We start from the raw sequence: 18376 nt of genomic DNA on the forward strand, positions 1-18376 counted from the left end.
TAAGTAAGTAATCTTTGTAATAATGGAAGTAATAAGTGACGTATTTTAATCATGTGACGTTTGAACTTAGTAGCACATATATTTTGTATAAGTAGCACGTATTATTTATGGGAGCCTACGGAGGTATGGTGTACCCAAAGGAGCAGCTTTATGCCCCGACTTATTTGTTTTGCTATGGTGCTTACCATATGTTATATATTTTAGCTTCTTCCGCCAGACGATTTTACCTGGTGATGTCATAACCCGGAAGTACAATGCCCGAGGTTCACTTGTCTTCACTCGCCTGGATGTGATATTCCCAGCGCAGAGCTTTCGTCCCATGGTTGTGCCGTAAACCGCAAAGACGATGATTTTTGTTATCCTCTGAAGTCAGCTCAGGGATGCAATCACCTACCACCATAGGGAGCCAACACGGAATCAACGTATTCACGGTTTAAAAGGGACTGTATTTTGAATTAAGAAGCTATGTTTTGTTTGTGCTACTTAAAGTTCACAATTACATTAAAGACCTGTGTCACGTCAGATTAGAATGGACTATAAGAACTTTTGTATCTAGAGATACTGAAATTTTTTTTTCTTTCTTATAATCAGTTTTTTTTCTTTTCATATCCATTCATTGTTAATAATCATCTTATGTAAATAAATTTGTAAATATTGTAAAGGGTGTTGATTTGTTCTGATGGTTACTGTCGCCGGTACGGCCTTTCCTGTCACAGCCTTAGAGGATCAAGCCAGTTCAACTTTAAGTCCAGTGTTTAAAAAAGGACGCCAACATCCTGACACTGTCCCTAATACTAGTACTAGTTTATGCCCACCTACAACATGGAGATTAACTGAGGTAAATTTAGCTTACAATATATTTGTACTTAATGTTTAGGGATGCTTCTACCCTTACCTATTATCTTTCGTGTTATGATATTTCTGTGTCTGGTTGTGGTTGCTATGCAAAATTGCTTTCTGGGGATTTCTTTTGTTATTTTAAATTAATTAAATCTAGAATAATGTGTAACCTGGTTGTTAGAATGCTCCGATAGACGTAAGCTGATATGTAATTTAGTTATTAGTGTACATTTTGTGCTTGTAGATATAAACTATTATTTTACCTATATAGCGGTGGAACCTATTCTCGTGGAATCTCTATGTTCACAGTATCTCATATTTAGTGCCCTCTACTGAAATAGAGATGAAGACATTTCATAAAAATAGCAATATATTTTTACAATTTTATGACGTTCATCTTTAATTTTGAATCATTTTGATAGCAACATGTTTATTCTTTATATTTTATTAAAATATCTACAGGAAATATAAACAAAACTTTCAAAGTTTGTCATCGATAGAGAGTGACTGTGTGCTCGTACAATTTCATTATTGACACGTATAATTACGTTCATGCATTGATGATTGAATATGAATTGAAGTATCTTGTTCCTCCATTCTGTACAGATAGTGCTAAACATCTTGCTAACCTATAAAAAATAGTCAAAGACGTTTTTATGACGGCTTTAAAACGTCTTTTAAAAGACGTCGTTATTTTGTAGATAAAACGACATAAAAGGACGTCTTTTTCTGGTCACAGATGTCGTGACTATAAAACATTCAAATAAAGACGCCTTTTTCTGGTCACAGACGTTGTGACCTGGTCACAGACGTCGTGACCATAAAACATTTATATAAAGACGTCTTCAAGACGTCTTTTGTTTGCTGGGATATGTGTAAAAAAACAAAGACAAATATCAAACAGGGGATGCCACGTACCAAAAACGCAGCCCCCACCCCCAAAACGACACCCACACCACAAACTCTGTCTCTCACACACACACACACGTTCATAAAGCCAACACACGAGGACAAAACAAACAAAGAAACACAGTGGGGCACCGCCTTGGAATGGTCAGTGGCAAAAACACCACTGGGGAGCTTAAACCGGATTATGGTGCGCACCCAACCACACTCTTACCCCCACCATGTTCCAAAGACATGGGACAGTGTAAATAAAATTAATCCCTTCCAGGTGAATCTCTAACACACACAATGGAAACAAAAGGCACGTCATATAAAACACAAAAATGCTCGTGGATAAATATATAAAAAGCAAACCTTAAGAACCAAAAACGTATGTACTCAATACCTTTGCAGAAGACAGAGCAACAAGAGAAACACCCTTAAGGGCCCGACGAAACAGGCCAAAAGACAGATATCAAAACAGTTCAGTCCTGGTGGGATTTAAAAACTGCTTATCATAGAGTCCCCCACCCCTCTTCCGTCAGACACAATCAAAGAGGGAAGCGTAGTGTCCAACTGTAAAATGGTTGAACACTAAACATGCGGTATGTCTCAAAACAGTTGGGGCGAAACTTCTTTTAATAAAACGTTGTATAATTTTACCTATATCTGAAAAAGTTAAAAACTTTTTTTAAAATGTCGAAATTAAGCAATAAGGCAGTCTTTCAGTTTTACAAAAGTAATGGACTGGACAAAAGTTTGCATTTCATTAAAGATAATTTTACAGCTACAGATAATAACTTTAATTCTGAGGTTAAACCTACGGATAAAGCTTTTCAGTATTCAGTAAAAAAAGTAGTTGATAAAGTTGAGAAACTGAATAAAAGTCGTAAAGATGTTGCTTAAGAATTGAATGTTTTTCTAGAAAGTGACTTGGTATTTCCCAAAGCAGATGTTAACAAGAGAGGTCCACAAGTTTCAGCAGATGAAAGTTTAAACTTAGAAGAGTCTCTTTTCCAAGAAAAGCTTAGAAATCAGGTATTAACTGAAAAAGTAATAGAAACAGAGAAATTAGTAAATACTAAATAGTAAAGATAAGGAACTGATGAATGCAGATGAAAAGTTAGTTTTTTCCTCTAAACAAGTTCAAAACCTAAAACTTGATCTTAAAAGAACAGCTTCTCGTGAAACATATGCAAATAAGAAGATACAGTTCTTAATTGGAGAAAATATAAATGAGCGATGTTGAACTGAGAAAAATAGAATTATTCAACAGTTGGAGGCAGCTTTAAATGAAAAAGAAAGGGAGATTACAGAACTGAATGAAAGTTTGCAGTACTTGAATGATATTATAAATGATAATGGTGTTACAGTTAATCTATTTGATGTACAAAGTAAGAGGTACACTCCACGTTTAAAACACTGTGTGTATGGACTCTTGACATTAAATGTTAGTGCATCAAAAGTTGGCGAAGTAATTAAAGTTGTATTAAAACTGGTAAATAAAGAGCCAGATAAAGTTCCATCCATATCAACAGTTCTTAGTATGAATTTGCAACGTCTTTGTCTTGCACACAAGCAGTTAGCTGAAGTTTTCTCTAAAGAAAAAAAATACTTGTTTATTAACCGATGAAACTTCTAAGTTTGGTAGCAAATGTATGGGTTACAAAGCGTCCGATTCAAGTTGATATTTCTGGGTTCTTGGTCTACGTGACATTGAGACCAAGTCTGCAGATGATACATTAAAAGTGTTCTAGAAATTTTACTTGACCTCGATGGTATTGCTTCAAATGAGTCTTTGTCACGTAACATAATAACTCACATTTCATCGACAATGTCTGACAGGGCTGCCACCGAAGTTAAGTTTAATGAGCTGCTTGAAGTGTATCGGAAAGAGGTTATACCTTTAACTGGGGCGTGAGCAGTGTTGCATTTTCCATTACTGCTCATGAACAGACTCAATCAAACCGAGTCTGCAATTTTCACTGTTTGCCTTGTTCTCGATGCTTCCGAGGGATCTACATTCCAGATTTTCTGCTAACTATTATACCTTCTCAGAAGAAGAGGAGGCCAGTTTAGGTAATTTGAATAACTTTTTCTGTGGGCTGCATGCGCTGGTGAATTATGCTGAAGCAGCGCAAAAATCAATTAAAGAAATTGAAAATGGAAGTTTTGATGGTAATACGCCTTCATACGACAACACATTTTCTAGGGATGAATCTGGTATGTGCAGATAAGTTAGAACTGCTTCAAAATGTTTCGGCCAAGGAAGTGGAGGTGATGTCAGGGTCAATTTGGAACTTATGTCACTGACTTTCTGCAGGAAAAACGGTTGAAATATGTTCCACTTCGAGCGTACAAGGGATCACGTTTTAATATTCTGTTTAGCAATGCCTGTTCAGACTTTTTCTTACACGAAAAAATGCTTTCATATCTTGAAACGGTTGGTTCTATCAACAAATTTCAGAAATATATTTTATTTGATCTTAAAGTTCCCGAGTTCCTAGCAGGTGTAAAAGCATTAGCACTATTAAGTAAATTTGTAACTTGCCGTCTATGCTTTGTATTGGAGGACAAGCAAGTGTCATTAATGGACAAGAACATTAAATATCTGGAACTTGTTATTTTCTTAGAAGATGCATCAGACAATATTGCTCAGTTTATGTCAGGGAATATACTTCTGTTTGAAGAACATCTCCAGAAAGACAGTGTATTAAAATTTCTGCTTATAAGATGACATTAGTAAAAAATGAAATCTGGCCAAATGATGGTGGGAATGGGCTAGTTTGATTAGAATTTGATAGAAAATGACAAATTAATTGCAATTTTGTTGAAAATGAGGATAAACCCCAAAAATATCACATTTTCACCGTTTTGAGTGTATTTTTTTCAAAAGCTGCATATTTATAAGCTACTGATTGCTATTTTGCAGGCCATCAGAGGTAAAAGTGAACATATATAACAGTTTAAACGTGTAATTTGCATGCAGATCATAGTAGAAAATGTCAAAACAGGCAAAACAAGGCTGAATTTAGGGTAACTAAGAAAATCTGACGCTTTGTCTTATGGTACTGAAAATGCCGTAAAAACTTGGACACTGTTGATATCAAGCTAAAACCTTGTATTTCTTCATGCATTTGGGTTTCTGGTACATTTCAAATGAAACTGGCACACTCTCAGAGAAAAAAGTTTTTCTTATAGGCATACAGACACTAAATAGAAAAATGGCGCAAAAAAAAAATGGCGGACACAAATAGTCCTCAGTTTTTTTTGCTCTGTAGAGCTATTTTCCTTATTTTCTTTGCAATTGTTTTGCTAAAATCACATAACAGATCTATGCTTGACATGTAGGTAGCATTTTCATAATGAAATAACAACATGACAAAATTTTTCATGGAAACTTAGATCATACACCACCAGTATAATTTGGGGTCTCAGTTTTTAGCTGATTTTGCAGTTTGTGTGTTTGACTGAAATTATTTTTCTTGCATCAAACATGACCCCCACTTTTCTTTTGATTTTTAGTTAGCACTGACAATATTCTTCAAGAAAATGTAAGTTACAGAAATTTAAAATGGGTCCTGATGCGTGCTGCGGTCATTGGAAATAGTTCAATTTTATATAGAATAAAGAACAACAACTATTTATTGTGTTATAACCTGTACCTAGAGAATATGATGACATTGTTAAAAGCTATTTGCAAGTTATTTTAGGAACACTGTGTCAGTTAAGTAAAAAGCTCTACAAAGAGCATCTACCTGGTGGAAAATTAACTGTTAGAAACCCTGAAATGTTAAATCAAAGGAAACCCCAAAACGTCCTGTTTTGCCGAGAGTGTTTTTGGTAGTTGGATCAGTTTATGCGGACAAAACCTAACGTTAGTACATTGGCTGCAGAATCTTGTATAATGTTTCTAAATAACGGGACTATGGAATGGTTCAAATCAATGGAGGAAGGAGAGAGAAATAAGTTGATATTAGATGCATCAAGTCAAGTAAAAAAGTACAAAATCAATCACAAAAAAAAGAGAGAAAAACTTCAGGAAAAATAAGATTGAAAGAAAGATAGGAACGAGAGAAACTTAGAAAACAGACAGAATACACTAACAATATAATGCTACATGGGCTTTGGCAATCCGAAACAGAGGCTGATAACATGATGGCGAGTTACCTTACTAAAACAGAGCAAACAGAGGTGTTAAAGTGACAGATACTATTTCGAGAAGACGTTACTGCAAGTACCAGATGACAAAAAGACATTCAATTTCACTAAATCTGTACAGGGGAGGAAATCCAGGCAAAGTTTAAGTCCCGAAGATTTAACATTGAATATAAAAGCTTTGATTAGCCAAGCAGTGGTGTGAGATGGAAAAAAAACCAACAGGAGAAACACATTCTTGTGGGAAAGAGAGTCAGGCACAGGTTAGAAGCGGTGGAGGGTGGATCTAAGAAGAAGAAATGGTACACAGGCAAAATAATAGCACAGGTGTGCTTGCCTAGTAGTAGAGTTAACCATTTGCATACTAATATAGTTCCCTTTCTATTAATATCATTTACATCTATAAAATAACACAATTGTATGTGTCTATAAAATATTCAGTACTAGATATATGCAGTTAAGGCGCTCTTTTTAACCAGGATTAAAGTAGTTGGTCATTACTTTATGACATTCACTACTTCTATTTAACTGATACTACTTTTTGAGCATTAAAATAGACACTTGATTAATTATCAGCAATCGTATGGTGTAATTTTTACTAAATACTCTAGTGTTTCCCGATTCTTTAAAGAAGTGAATGTTTTTATTCCAGGTCCCGAGTTTCTCAGACTGGTTCAACATAGTTTACGACCAGGATCCAGCAGTCTCTGGACACTGATATGGATTCGAATGATTTGGAACTATTAGTTTAAAGATTAAAAAGACAAACATTAGTTTGTAAGTTCTTGTATTCTTACAGTCTTGTTTGTTCAGCTTTATTCCTGGCAAGCTTTTTTATGATCACTCACCGTCTATTGACCGTCACTCAACATCAGTCCGTTGCTTTAAACAACAGCTACTACTTGACTACTTTCATTCAAACTTCACAGAAATGCTTTTTAGAAAGTTTTCTATCAATTTCTACCCCTAAAGACAGTACAGGGAGGTATTTTCCTGTCAGAAGGTGTGTATCGGAATATTTTCTGAAAACTTTATTTTTCTATCCTGGTATCATTATTTATGTATAGGTATAAGACTTAAACAAAACATAATTTGCCAATAGAATGATATGAATACAATAATTTTTGTCTCATATTTTTAAAAGACATGCAATGAAAAGTATATACATGTATATTTGCCGAAATTCATTAGAAATGCAGGTTTGTAAAATTTTTATAACCCACCCCCTTACCTATATTCGTTGTTTAATTAAGATATACTGAAAATAGATGACTTCAGAAACTGTACATTGTTTTAAAACTTGCCTATTGTGTTAGATAAATGAAATATTTTAATATCTATCAGATGAAAATGTGGCAGATGTTTAAAGTCTCCCCGTACTTGGACTGATTGTTGTTATATTTTCTGGTCCTTTGTCATCACGGTGTACATTTATTTTTTTTTCTATAATAGAATTCCGCTTTAGCCGGTACTATGGGTTGGCGGTTGGGGCGGCAGGGGTGTTGCCTCTCATGAATAGATTCAGTCAAACCGAGTCTTCTATTTTGCAGCTTGTTTGATTTTTATTGCCCCATAGGATCTTATCACGGATTGCATGCGATAAGTAAAACAAAATAATATGATATTTGTAACAACGAACAAGGGACACCAGATACAATAGTGCAAGTTCACTGTATAAATTGCTTTCAGAGGATGACAAATATTAATTATATAGCGACCAATCTAGGCATTTTGGTGGAGAAAGACTCTGAGATCACCTATAGAAGGTATGTAATGACATTCACCGTCCGGCAACAAGGGAATACACTTACTGTTCCATACCACTAGCTAAAAGACAACTTATAATCGATCGAACATGCTCAGTCGTTGCAGTAGAAATGTTTGGATGGACACTTTTATACGAACGAAGTACAGTTGCATTAAATTTATTAATTCTTGAAAGTAGTTGATGCATTATGACATTGACTTTCTTCTGAGATAGCATCTGGAATCTCTATCATATTATTTTTGAAATTGTCATTGTTACACTTGTTGCATAGATTTTTTCGCCGAAGCCGTTTAAAAATAAGTCTAACTTTCTTTCGGTTGAAAGTATTGCCATTGTCTGGATAATCTACAACAATTTGACCATTTTCATCATGCTCATTGTTTGTAGATGACTTGTTCGAGCTATTGCTCGAAGTAGCTGACAAATGTGTGTGCTTTTTACTAGCGGATCTGTAACTTTGGCCTCTCGCTGATCGTTTGCTTGCCATCCGATTACTCATTCTGCTACCCTGGTAACCATTCTACAAAAACACAAAATTGTATTATATTAATTGACGTGTCACTTCCCAATTAAAAAGTCAATTTGGTTTATTTTCAAAATTATGTTTTAGTATATCCGTTTACCATTTAGCTCGTTTTTTTTTAAATCTTTATTAGTTTTAGTCCGATCATCAAATATTGTAAAGGTTATATATGAGCTGCTGGTCCTAGCGGCCATTAGATGTGCTGCACTTATCCTTACCTCTTATGAACAGACTACATCAAACCGCGTTTGCCGATTATTTGCTTGTTTACGCTTGATGCTTCCAAGTTTGTTTTTTTGTAACACCATTCTTCAGGTGCAGTATAGCGACAGTCAGTAATTACCCCATATTTAATACCTGTGTTGTTTTTATTTCTAGTTCCTTTGTATCATGGAATCCATTCAAAGATTTCGGCACAATGGGTTGCAGTTTTCGCTATCACTCATGAACTGACTTTATCAAACCTAGTTTTGATCTTTGCTTGAATGTGTTCTATGCTTTATACATTTATTTAGATATTTTTCCTTTCATTTTCGTATTATTGCAACATCTTTTCACCATCTGTCTTTCATTCAGTTGAGCTTTCAATATGAGATCAATACAGCAGCGTGTATAACAATCAATTTATAACGTGTGCTGACATTTTCAGTTACTTAATTGTTATTACAAAATAATACAGTTGATATATCTATATGTTTACAGACAAAACTATCATTATTCGGTCAATAGCACTGATCTTTTAACAAAAGCCTACTTTAAAAGTAATAAAGCATTACTCTGTTGTATATTACGATTTGTTGTGTCAAACTTTAAAAAAGAGCATACATGTATAAATATTTCATTTTCATCTGTGCAAAACACTTAGTACCTACATGACATTCATCTTATCGTAGTTATTATTAATTTGTTATGCATTCTAGCTATGCATTCTAAGTAAAGGAACACGCTTCTAAATACAAGTCAACATCATAAATATTTCAATTATTGTTTATAGAAGTTTATAACTTCATACATTGCGTTAATCAACTGGTGATTCAAAAACATATTTCCTAGCTAAACAGGGGCATGCCGAATCAGTTTAATATCTACTTACTGTGCCATATCCAGAGGGTGTTCTGATCAACGTATTCTTCCAGCAAGGCAGCATCCTTTTAACACAGTATCTAAATGTTTTATGCATAAAACAATATAGTATTGGATTCGTAAGACAGTGTAAATGCCCTATTAACAGTCCCCAGTATACAATGTCCAATGCATCGTGGTCTTTTTTAAAGTCAAGATATATGTTTGCGGTATAATACGGCAACCAACAAACAACAAATATTATTGACACTACAATGCACATTTTGGCTGTTCGTCTGCGACTTGCTCGTATCTGATTGAATGATCCTTTTCCGGAAAATCGCCCACTACCATCTCTTTTACGACTTTCATTGTTTGCATCTAGTCTAGAATCAGTAACCCACAGGCGTTTGCCCATTAACAGATAAGAGACAAATACTATTTGAGCTGGTATTAAACAAATTATGAATAACAAACTAAAGTCATATGCTCTCCGTTGGACCACATACTGCCAATCTTCTGCACAGGTTGTTACTTTGAAATTAGTAAATATTTCCTGCGATTTTGTCTTGTTAACTATTAGCAATGGAATCATTAGAAGTATGGAAGTTAACCAAATTATCGAAATTAATGTCCGAACATTCCGTTTTGTCCGAAGATTACGAAATTTGACTGGATGCAATATAGCTAAACATCTATCTAAACTCATAGCAGTGATGGTAAATGTGCTTGAAGTTACTGAAACACCTGAAACAAATAAATGCATCTGAAATTATTTTGCATGAAGTATAACGTGTATTCTCTGAGGTAATTTACAGAGCTTCTAAATTATATGAATCAATTCATATAAGGTAACTAATTCGAGTATGTCGTCAATAAATGTTAAAAATAAAGTGCATTTTAGCAGCAAATGAAACATAAGCTGTTTAAATTTATTGTAGATCAGTCGATTAAACAAATATAAATATTTTACCTTGCAAGTAAGGGGTCATTTTGCACAAAACGTCGCCATATATCCACAGTTTGTATACCTTTCCAGCTAATGTCATCGGCATGCATAACAGGGTAACTGTAATAGAAAATAATTAGATAAACATTCTATCAACTCTTAAATCTGTCATGATACGGATGCTTTATTCCTGTATATATTTTTCAAAAGATTTAACTTGACTCGAAGTAAACAAAGATACAGTGATAGGTAGAGATTTGATCTATAGTGAAAAACAAATTATCCTACTCGACTTTATATCATGAATAATATTCATTATCCATTCTAAAATTGTTACTTGATTTTTTATAATTTTTAAATTTGTGACACCAAAAACTCTGACTCCAGTGAAACGAATTTCATGTAATCATAGTCAGTTGATAGGAGTAAAATGTATGATTACAGGGCTATTTTGAATTATTCTAATGTTTTTTCATGTTTTAGTAATCACACAAATCCTTATCAGCTACTGAAATGCATTTTATGAAAACATATTAAAAAGTAGCAAATTAGTGAAAACTATCTTGAACAATTATATGATTATCTCCACTTTAAGCAAATATTCATATACTTAATTATTTTGTTCTCTTTTAAACTTGTAGGATACTGTCTTGAAATGGAAAATAATGAAACAGTTTAGAAATGTTATTTCTAGTAAGTCTCAAAATTTAACTTTTTTGTTTTGGGTTTAACGCGGCTTTTTAACAGTATTTCAGTTATGCAACGGCAGGCAGAAAATCTAACCAGAGTTCCTGGATTCTGTACCAGTACAGATCTTTCCTCCGCAAAACTTAGTCTTATTAGTGATTTAGGAATTTACTATGTGTGAACTGACATCGTGCTATTACACACGAATTTACACATGAATTCGATACAATTATCTTATGTTAGCAGATTTTAATAGACGTTTACATTTGGTAAAGACCCATTTTATTTTCAATGCGCAAAAGTTACATTACTCCTTGCGTGGGAGGGCAAACTTCATGCAGATATCTAATCATAATATACATTTAAGTATATTGATTGCAAGATAGAAAATACATAGATTCTGAAGAATCATTATCGCCAAAGGCAGTGGTTCTAAAGCGAAGCTTTTCCGTTTTAAAAAGGAAATTGATCTGTTTTCTAGAAACAGAAAACATCGTTTTAATATTTCCAGTTCAAGGCTTAAATTGTGCACTTTATTGGTTAAATATTTTTAAACTATTATAGTGAATAGAATCCTTTCAAAACCGTTTGCGCAAACAATATCACTATTAGAATGACAGTAATTTTGTCTGTAAATGAAAATGTAAGAGCAATGTCAATATTTTGAAGTTGTTTTAAGCTAGAGATTAAATGTAAAGTTTCAATATCGCTCTTACGTTTGGCGTATACGGCATGCCTAACAAATGGAAATAAAAATGCAAACATGAACCGATGTATAGCGATCATGAATTCTTCGAAGACAGAAAAGCAAACATTAAAATAAAGTGCATCTAGATCATTTTAAAATTCGATATATGTAATTTCAAATTATTTCATAAGTTACGTAATAGACCCTTTTGTGTGTCTTTTCGCCTTGGATTTATATGTTTGCTCTTACGTTTGAAGTAGCATTGTGACATTTTAAATTTTAAGTGTATTTCTAACGTACAATTCAACAAAGTACAAGTTATCCGTACTTTGAGGTTATCATGTCGCTAACTGCAATATCGCGCGTAGAATAATGCATTATGTACGTGTATATTATCAATTATCTGAAATATTAAAGGGTATATTCAGAAACTTTTCCATAAATTATTTTGGTCAATAATTTTGGAGGCAGATTCGAGTGAAGTAGTCTGTTTACTGTAGAAAAAAGTTTTCTCCTTAAATTTCATGGATGGCAGACACTTTGCTTTGCATGGTACAGACCTTTAGGGTTGATTACAAAAGATAAAAGGTAAGGATAGATTTTTCGGAAGCACAGAGCACCACAAACACAGCCACAGAGCGTTGCTTAAATCATATTAATTTAAAATAATAACATACTTTCCCCTAGGGCACCTAACCGTTTGCGCTAGCATTATTTTATTTGACATTCAACATGTTTCTGCAGGCTAATCTATCAACTCGGTTTAAGTCAGACGTCTTTTGACGTTGTAATAATACCGCTATGAGACCAAAGGCAAAATGACTCATTTTTCATGGACAACGAGTTGCTCATCATGTGTGCGTATGCAGACGTTTGCTTGTAAAAAACGTTCAAAATATCGTTACGACAGAATATTTTAATGGGAGATATTTGGAATATGAATATGAAACGGTCTAAGTGGAAAAATCTACAATTTAGACGAATGAAATTCATTATGCGTTCAACGTCGCTTTAAGAAAGGGTTGAGGAACAATCCTTCCATATCTGACGAATTACTTTTTACATAGCATTTTTAAAGTGACTAATTGGCAAATCAATTTTCGAATTTTAGTTCTTTTGCTTTGTAACAGTATACATTATTCGCAGGCAAATATCGTTAATAGAATGATGCTAGTATTAACATTAATTGATACACATACGAATAGCATTAAGGTAGTTCTGCAGGTAGTTCAATTGGAAGTAAAAGCGTAACGTCATTTATCTGGATAACATAGAATAAAGCCTGACTTGGCAGACGGGAACGAAAATTCTGTAAAGAATTAATGGCAACTCGTGAGTAAATTTATCAATATGGCAACGTAGATATCTTTATTAAGATAAAATATGATATCAAATTTTTGATACGTTAAATAATCCAACGCAATGTCTTGCATCGGCTTCGAATGCCTGGTCCCTTTCATTTGCAAATATCTTAAACAAAAGCACACGGACCAATACATTTTATGTCTATATGTTTATTTTGACTATTTCCATAGACTTCAAGGTCCACATGTTTGAATCAACTAGAAAAGAATCAAGCACACCACCATAAGAGCATTATTTTCCAAACTTTCCATGTATATTTTATGTTGTTGTTTTTTTAAATCACGGTAGAATCAAATTCTACGTTGTAGAAAAAAAGATCGATTCCACATAATTACTTAAAAGGAGACACATCTACAATATTTTCTGGGAAATCTCTCATACTTTTTCGCAACTTTACTTAATTTATGTTTTACTAAAATCTTTGTATTAACTTTTTCTTTTCACAACTTATGATAACACTGAAAGAATATGATAAAAAAGTAATGGAGTCACTTTATTGACTTAAATTGTAGTTTTTTCATCCAGAATAAACGTAAAAAACTACGAGTAAATGTAAAAGTTCTGATTCGTTTTGATAGAATATTAAATTCCATACAAGTGTCAGCAGAAGGTGCAACGGTTCTGAAAAAGCTTTATGCAGTAACGCCACGTTCTCAAAACGCAGCCTTCCCGAGCAGCAATCCACAGCACAACTAACACAAACAAACGTACACGCACATACAGACAAAGCAAATACATGTGGACAACGATCAAATAAAAGAACACATTAAGGCACCGCCTTGGAACGGTCAATGGCAAAACACCACAGGGATGCGTAAACCAGTTTATTGTTCAAAGTCACAGGACAGTGTAAATGAGTATCCCCGCCAGGTAAAAAGCAGTCCTTAAGAAGTAAACGCATGTACTCAAATCAGAGCCATTCAAAGAGGACAGCGTATTATCCAACTGTAAAAGAGTTGAACACTCAACATGCGGGTTGTCTCAAAACAGTACTGTCATCACCTCTTTTATTAAAACTATATCTTAAAGACCAAAATTGCTGTAATCTTTTGTGTTTTTATGATGGTAATAACACATGTTTGGGATCGGAAATATGAGAGATATATGTATGTACCTTGTGTTTTATTATTACAAATTGACATTTACATATTGGAGGCCAAGTGTAAGAAAAATATTTAGCTGTATACTGAAACAAGATTGGCTGAATAAAAGGCTTAAAAAAGTTAGCAGATTAAAAATACATCAATCCATTCAGGAAGGGCCTTTAAATTCGTGTAGACCTTTATTATCTGAATTATTTTCATGACGTTCATTTGCGGAAAATAGTAGGTCACCAGGTTGCGGTGAGTGTTAATATATAAACATAGGTAGGAGGTTACTTGTGAAATACCGCTTAAACATCATACATAGAACATTGTATGCGCTAAATTGAATATTATGATACATAAACAAATCGATATGAAATCTACTGTGGTTTAAGCTCACCTGAACTATATTCAGAGTGAGCTCACTAAAAAGTATACGTGAATGAGCCGGCGTCCGTCGTCCATATTTCTACTAAAAAATGACACCAAACTTGTGAAGTTTGGTAGTATCTTAGCATAGACTTTTTCAAGGTTGTTCAAAGGGTAAGTAAGTAAGTAAGTAAGTAAGTAAATTCTTTATTTAAAGAGGGTAATCCATTTAGCAAAGCTAATCTTCCATGGGGCCCTCTTACGACTAGAATGAACGACTAGATTGTACAGTATTGTGATCATAGAAACAAATATTTAACAGAAATCAAAGAAGAAATTATATATGCATAAAATAAAAGTAAAAATACATAAAAAATGTAGTTAGCATTAAAATCCATTCATTCATCGGTCCATTTTATACAGTTAAATTTAAAACATGACAAAGAAGATGAGGTTTTGATTTCTATTGGCAAACAATTCCATACAATTGGCCCCGAGTATAAAAGACTACCTTTAAATATTTCACAGTTTGTATTTGGTATATAAAAATTTAAGTTTGTATTAGAACGCAATGTTAAGGATGTGTTATTTGTTTGTGGCTTTTGCAGAAACATTTCATTTATATAAGAAGGATGTAAGCCAGTTGACACTTTACACATAAAGCATGCCTTCTGGAAAAAAGACGCTTATCAAATCTTTGAATATTAAGTAATTTCAAAGCTTGATCAAAATCTTGAAATTCGTTACCTAAAATAGTGCGACAGGCTCGTTTTTGTAGTCTTATAATTTTGTTTGTGTTAATTATAGATGTTTTTCCCCTAATAATAATCCAAGTGCGGTTGAATATATGCTTTATGAAACAAAGTTCGATATGATACTGTTAAGAAATCTCTATACAGTAGCCAATTCTTGCATAAAACCTTTGTTTTTTTGCCGATTTCGACCATGCACAAACAGGGAAAAAACGTGTACAAACAAGGAGATTATCGTGAGCACGCGCTGTTGGTGAACGTTTTGAATATGCTGTTGCGGGTCCAACGTAAGCAAATTATGGATCCCGAATCAATTTTGGCCGAAGTCGAAAGGTCCTAGACTTATGAAATCTTTTCATCTGCATTTTTATTAAAAATATCATTTTTCAACCTAACTTTACTTTAACTTGTAGTAAGTGCTACCTCTTCTCTTGATACGCGACTGCATTGACGTTCCTTATTATTGTATTATTACGCGTATTTGACTCAAAGTAAGTTTACACGCCGCGATTTAATCCCTGAAAATGATATGCAAACAATATTTACAAAAATACAATTTCGTTTTTCAAATTAATTTGAGTCGAGAAAGTTGACATGCTAACTTTAAATCTTAAAATAAAACTTTAAAAAAATGTTTGTGTCGACTTTACACATCTGTGCAGTCTACTGATGTATTGATGGTGTATAATTTAAAGCATAAGTTTACATGACGAAGCGTTAAGTTTGAAGGATTTTTCCATAGTTAAAGGACATTTGATTAACAGAAGGTATTTCTTATATATTTTTCAATTTATTTGTAGATCTTACCAACCATGTTTGAGTTTATGTATTCAATTGATTATATCGATGTTGGAAAAATTCAAAATTTTGTGTTTATCAAACTTTGATCGCGATGGGGCTGGGTGCAAAGCAAAATTTTCTACGATATAGGCCTAGAGATTTCATTTCTAACGATATGAAGAATATAGGTATCGATACCAATTTCTATTGCACGATAATGTTTACAAAAAAGCGTAAGGGACAGACTATCAATTTAAACCAAGCAGAATTGTGGGGTTCTATCTGCATCTCACTACACCTGCAAATATTGTGTAAAGACAGGATGCCGTGTAGGCCCTTTTCTCATAATTCCGAGTCTCTAAACCTAAAGTATCGGAAAAAGGGGGAATCATACTTATTTTACATATATTTAATATTATAGAAATTACCACATCAAGAATGTCCGTTCAGCATGTATAAAATATGCACTGTTTCTGTTGGCCCAGGAAATGCATAAATTAAACATGTGTCCATAACAACCTGAAACGGCCGACTTCGATCGGCTAATGTCAGCTGAATAGTCTTGTTTTTTCGATATTTCGAGCACATTAGTTGTGTTTTATGCAAGAATAGCGATAACACACGTTTGTTTTGTGAAACAACATCTGCAGAATCCCTCGGGCAATGTTGGTGCACTCACCCTACGGGCTCGTGCACCAACCAACCCCTTGGGATTCTGCAGATGTTGTTACACAAAAAACGTGCGTTAACCCTACAATATATTATGCTTTTTTTTGCAAACATGTTTAATATGAGTATCCCACTTAAGATTATCTTGAAAATATATGCCAAGAAGTTTTTCGCCTGAACGTTGTCCAAGTAAAATATCTTTGTAGTTAAGCTTAAGTTTACAGTTAGGTAAAGCACGTTTTCTTTGAGCAGTTGCAATGAAAATTACCTTTGTTTTATCTGTATTTAATTGCATACCATTATTTAAGCACAAGCGTTCTAAAGAATATAATGACTTGTTTAAGTTTGTAGCAAATCCTTGCTTTTTTGAATATCATAAAACGTTGGGTTAAACTTAGTGCCTTTAACTAAACAACTTCTATACCACGTGACGGATCTTTTCCAAATCCGTGTATATACCTCTCATAAATTTGTCAAATGGTTTTGCTTGGCCCCTTTGAGGGATCGCAAGAGCTAAAAATAAAGAAATACCCTTTAAACTACTTTTCATTAACCACTTTATGGACCTTCACTAAACTTCGTCTGCGGCATCCTTGTAACGGCTTCTCTCAAATTTGTTAACGGTTCTACTTGGCCTCTAGGGGCCACCCGAGCAAAAATAAAAAGAAAACCCTTTAAACGATTTGTTTCACCTGCAACATGAATTTCAGGACTAATTTCATTACATGTCTATTTAATTTAATCCACTCTGCCTAGTTAAAAAGAATGACAATATTCGTGATCCATTCTCTGAGATGGGAAGTACATGTATATTGTTACTGGATACATCCATTGTTATAACATGTGAGGGGTTAAAACTCTTGATAACAAAAATCAAATACTGACATCTTGCTTAATACCTTGCAAAGGCATATGAGAATGGTGTGACAGGCTATTTGTTTCATTGTAAAATGTAATATATTCACTTGCATATTCCCCAAACAGGTCTATGAAATGTATATATACAATGTAAATAGGGCAGATACAGTGTATATATAAACACATCTAAAAGCATGAACTCTTTGCTTAACTCACCTTTTCAAATTCTTCTTAGGATGGTCAAAGTTAATCTTAACACAAATATAGACAATGACTTTGGTCATCTGATGGAAATGATATACGTAGGTAAAAATTTAGATAGAAAATAGTGGTTTCTTGATAAAAAGCATTCAGATGTTGTGCGGAAATGGCATTATTGAGTGAAACAATACAAGGGTGACAAATCGAAGTCAGTTAATTAGAGGCGCTTCTCCAATAAGTTAATAGCAAATATATTTCCTTTTATACTGTCCGATTTGTACAAAGATTTATCTTTTTAGTGAGCTTTTCAAGGCTCGTAACATAGTGTATTGCAGCAAAACAGATATGCCGATGACAAGCAGGTCAAAATTTATGCTTTTTGTAAAATCAACATGAACTTAGATTACTTTTTTTTTAACAGAAGTCAGTTATTTCCATTATTGTATATACATACGTTTATTTGTTCATACGTCAAGAAGATGTTCTCAGCTGCGATACTGGTGTGATATTTCAAATAAGATCTCACCACGACCATATTTAAGATCCAGAAAAAAGTAAATGTTAAAAATAGGTTATTTCTGTCAAACTGATTAAATATTTATTTCATCCAAACTGACTCAATATCTAAATGTTGATAAGGTATCGGGTGTTTTTATACGCCCGAAGGGACATATTATGTTATGGCCCCGATGTCCGTCTGTCTGTCAGCAATTTCGTGTCCGCTCTGTCACTCTTGA

General features: G+C 33.8%; 1 protein-coding gene across 1 annotated transcript in view; it reads right to left on the bottom strand.

Annotated features, from left to right (window-relative positions):
- Window positions 1-7792: 7792 nt before the first annotated feature.
- The window catches only part of LOC123525333 (QRFP-like peptide receptor), a 51438-nt gene continuing 40854 nt past the window's right edge, over window positions 7793-18376 (bottom strand). Inside the window, exons 2-4 of the mRNA XM_045304299.2 lie at window positions 10210-10305; window positions 9268-9983; window positions 7793-8171 (exon numbers count right to left, since the gene is read on the bottom strand). Of these exons, the coding sequence (XP_045160234.2) occupies window positions 7812-8171; window positions 9268-9983; window positions 10210-10305 (1172 nt within the window). The 3' untranslated portion in view covers window positions 7793-7811. The remainder of the gene's footprint in view (window positions 8172-9267; window positions 9984-10209; window positions 10306-18376) is intronic.

Source organism: Mercenaria mercenaria, chromosome 3 (genome assembly GCF_021730395.1).
Source record: "Mercenaria mercenaria strain notata chromosome 3, MADL_Memer_1, whole genome shotgun sequence".
Classification (NCBI taxonomy): domain Eukaryota; kingdom Metazoa; phylum Mollusca; class Bivalvia; order Venerida; family Veneridae; genus Mercenaria; species Mercenaria mercenaria.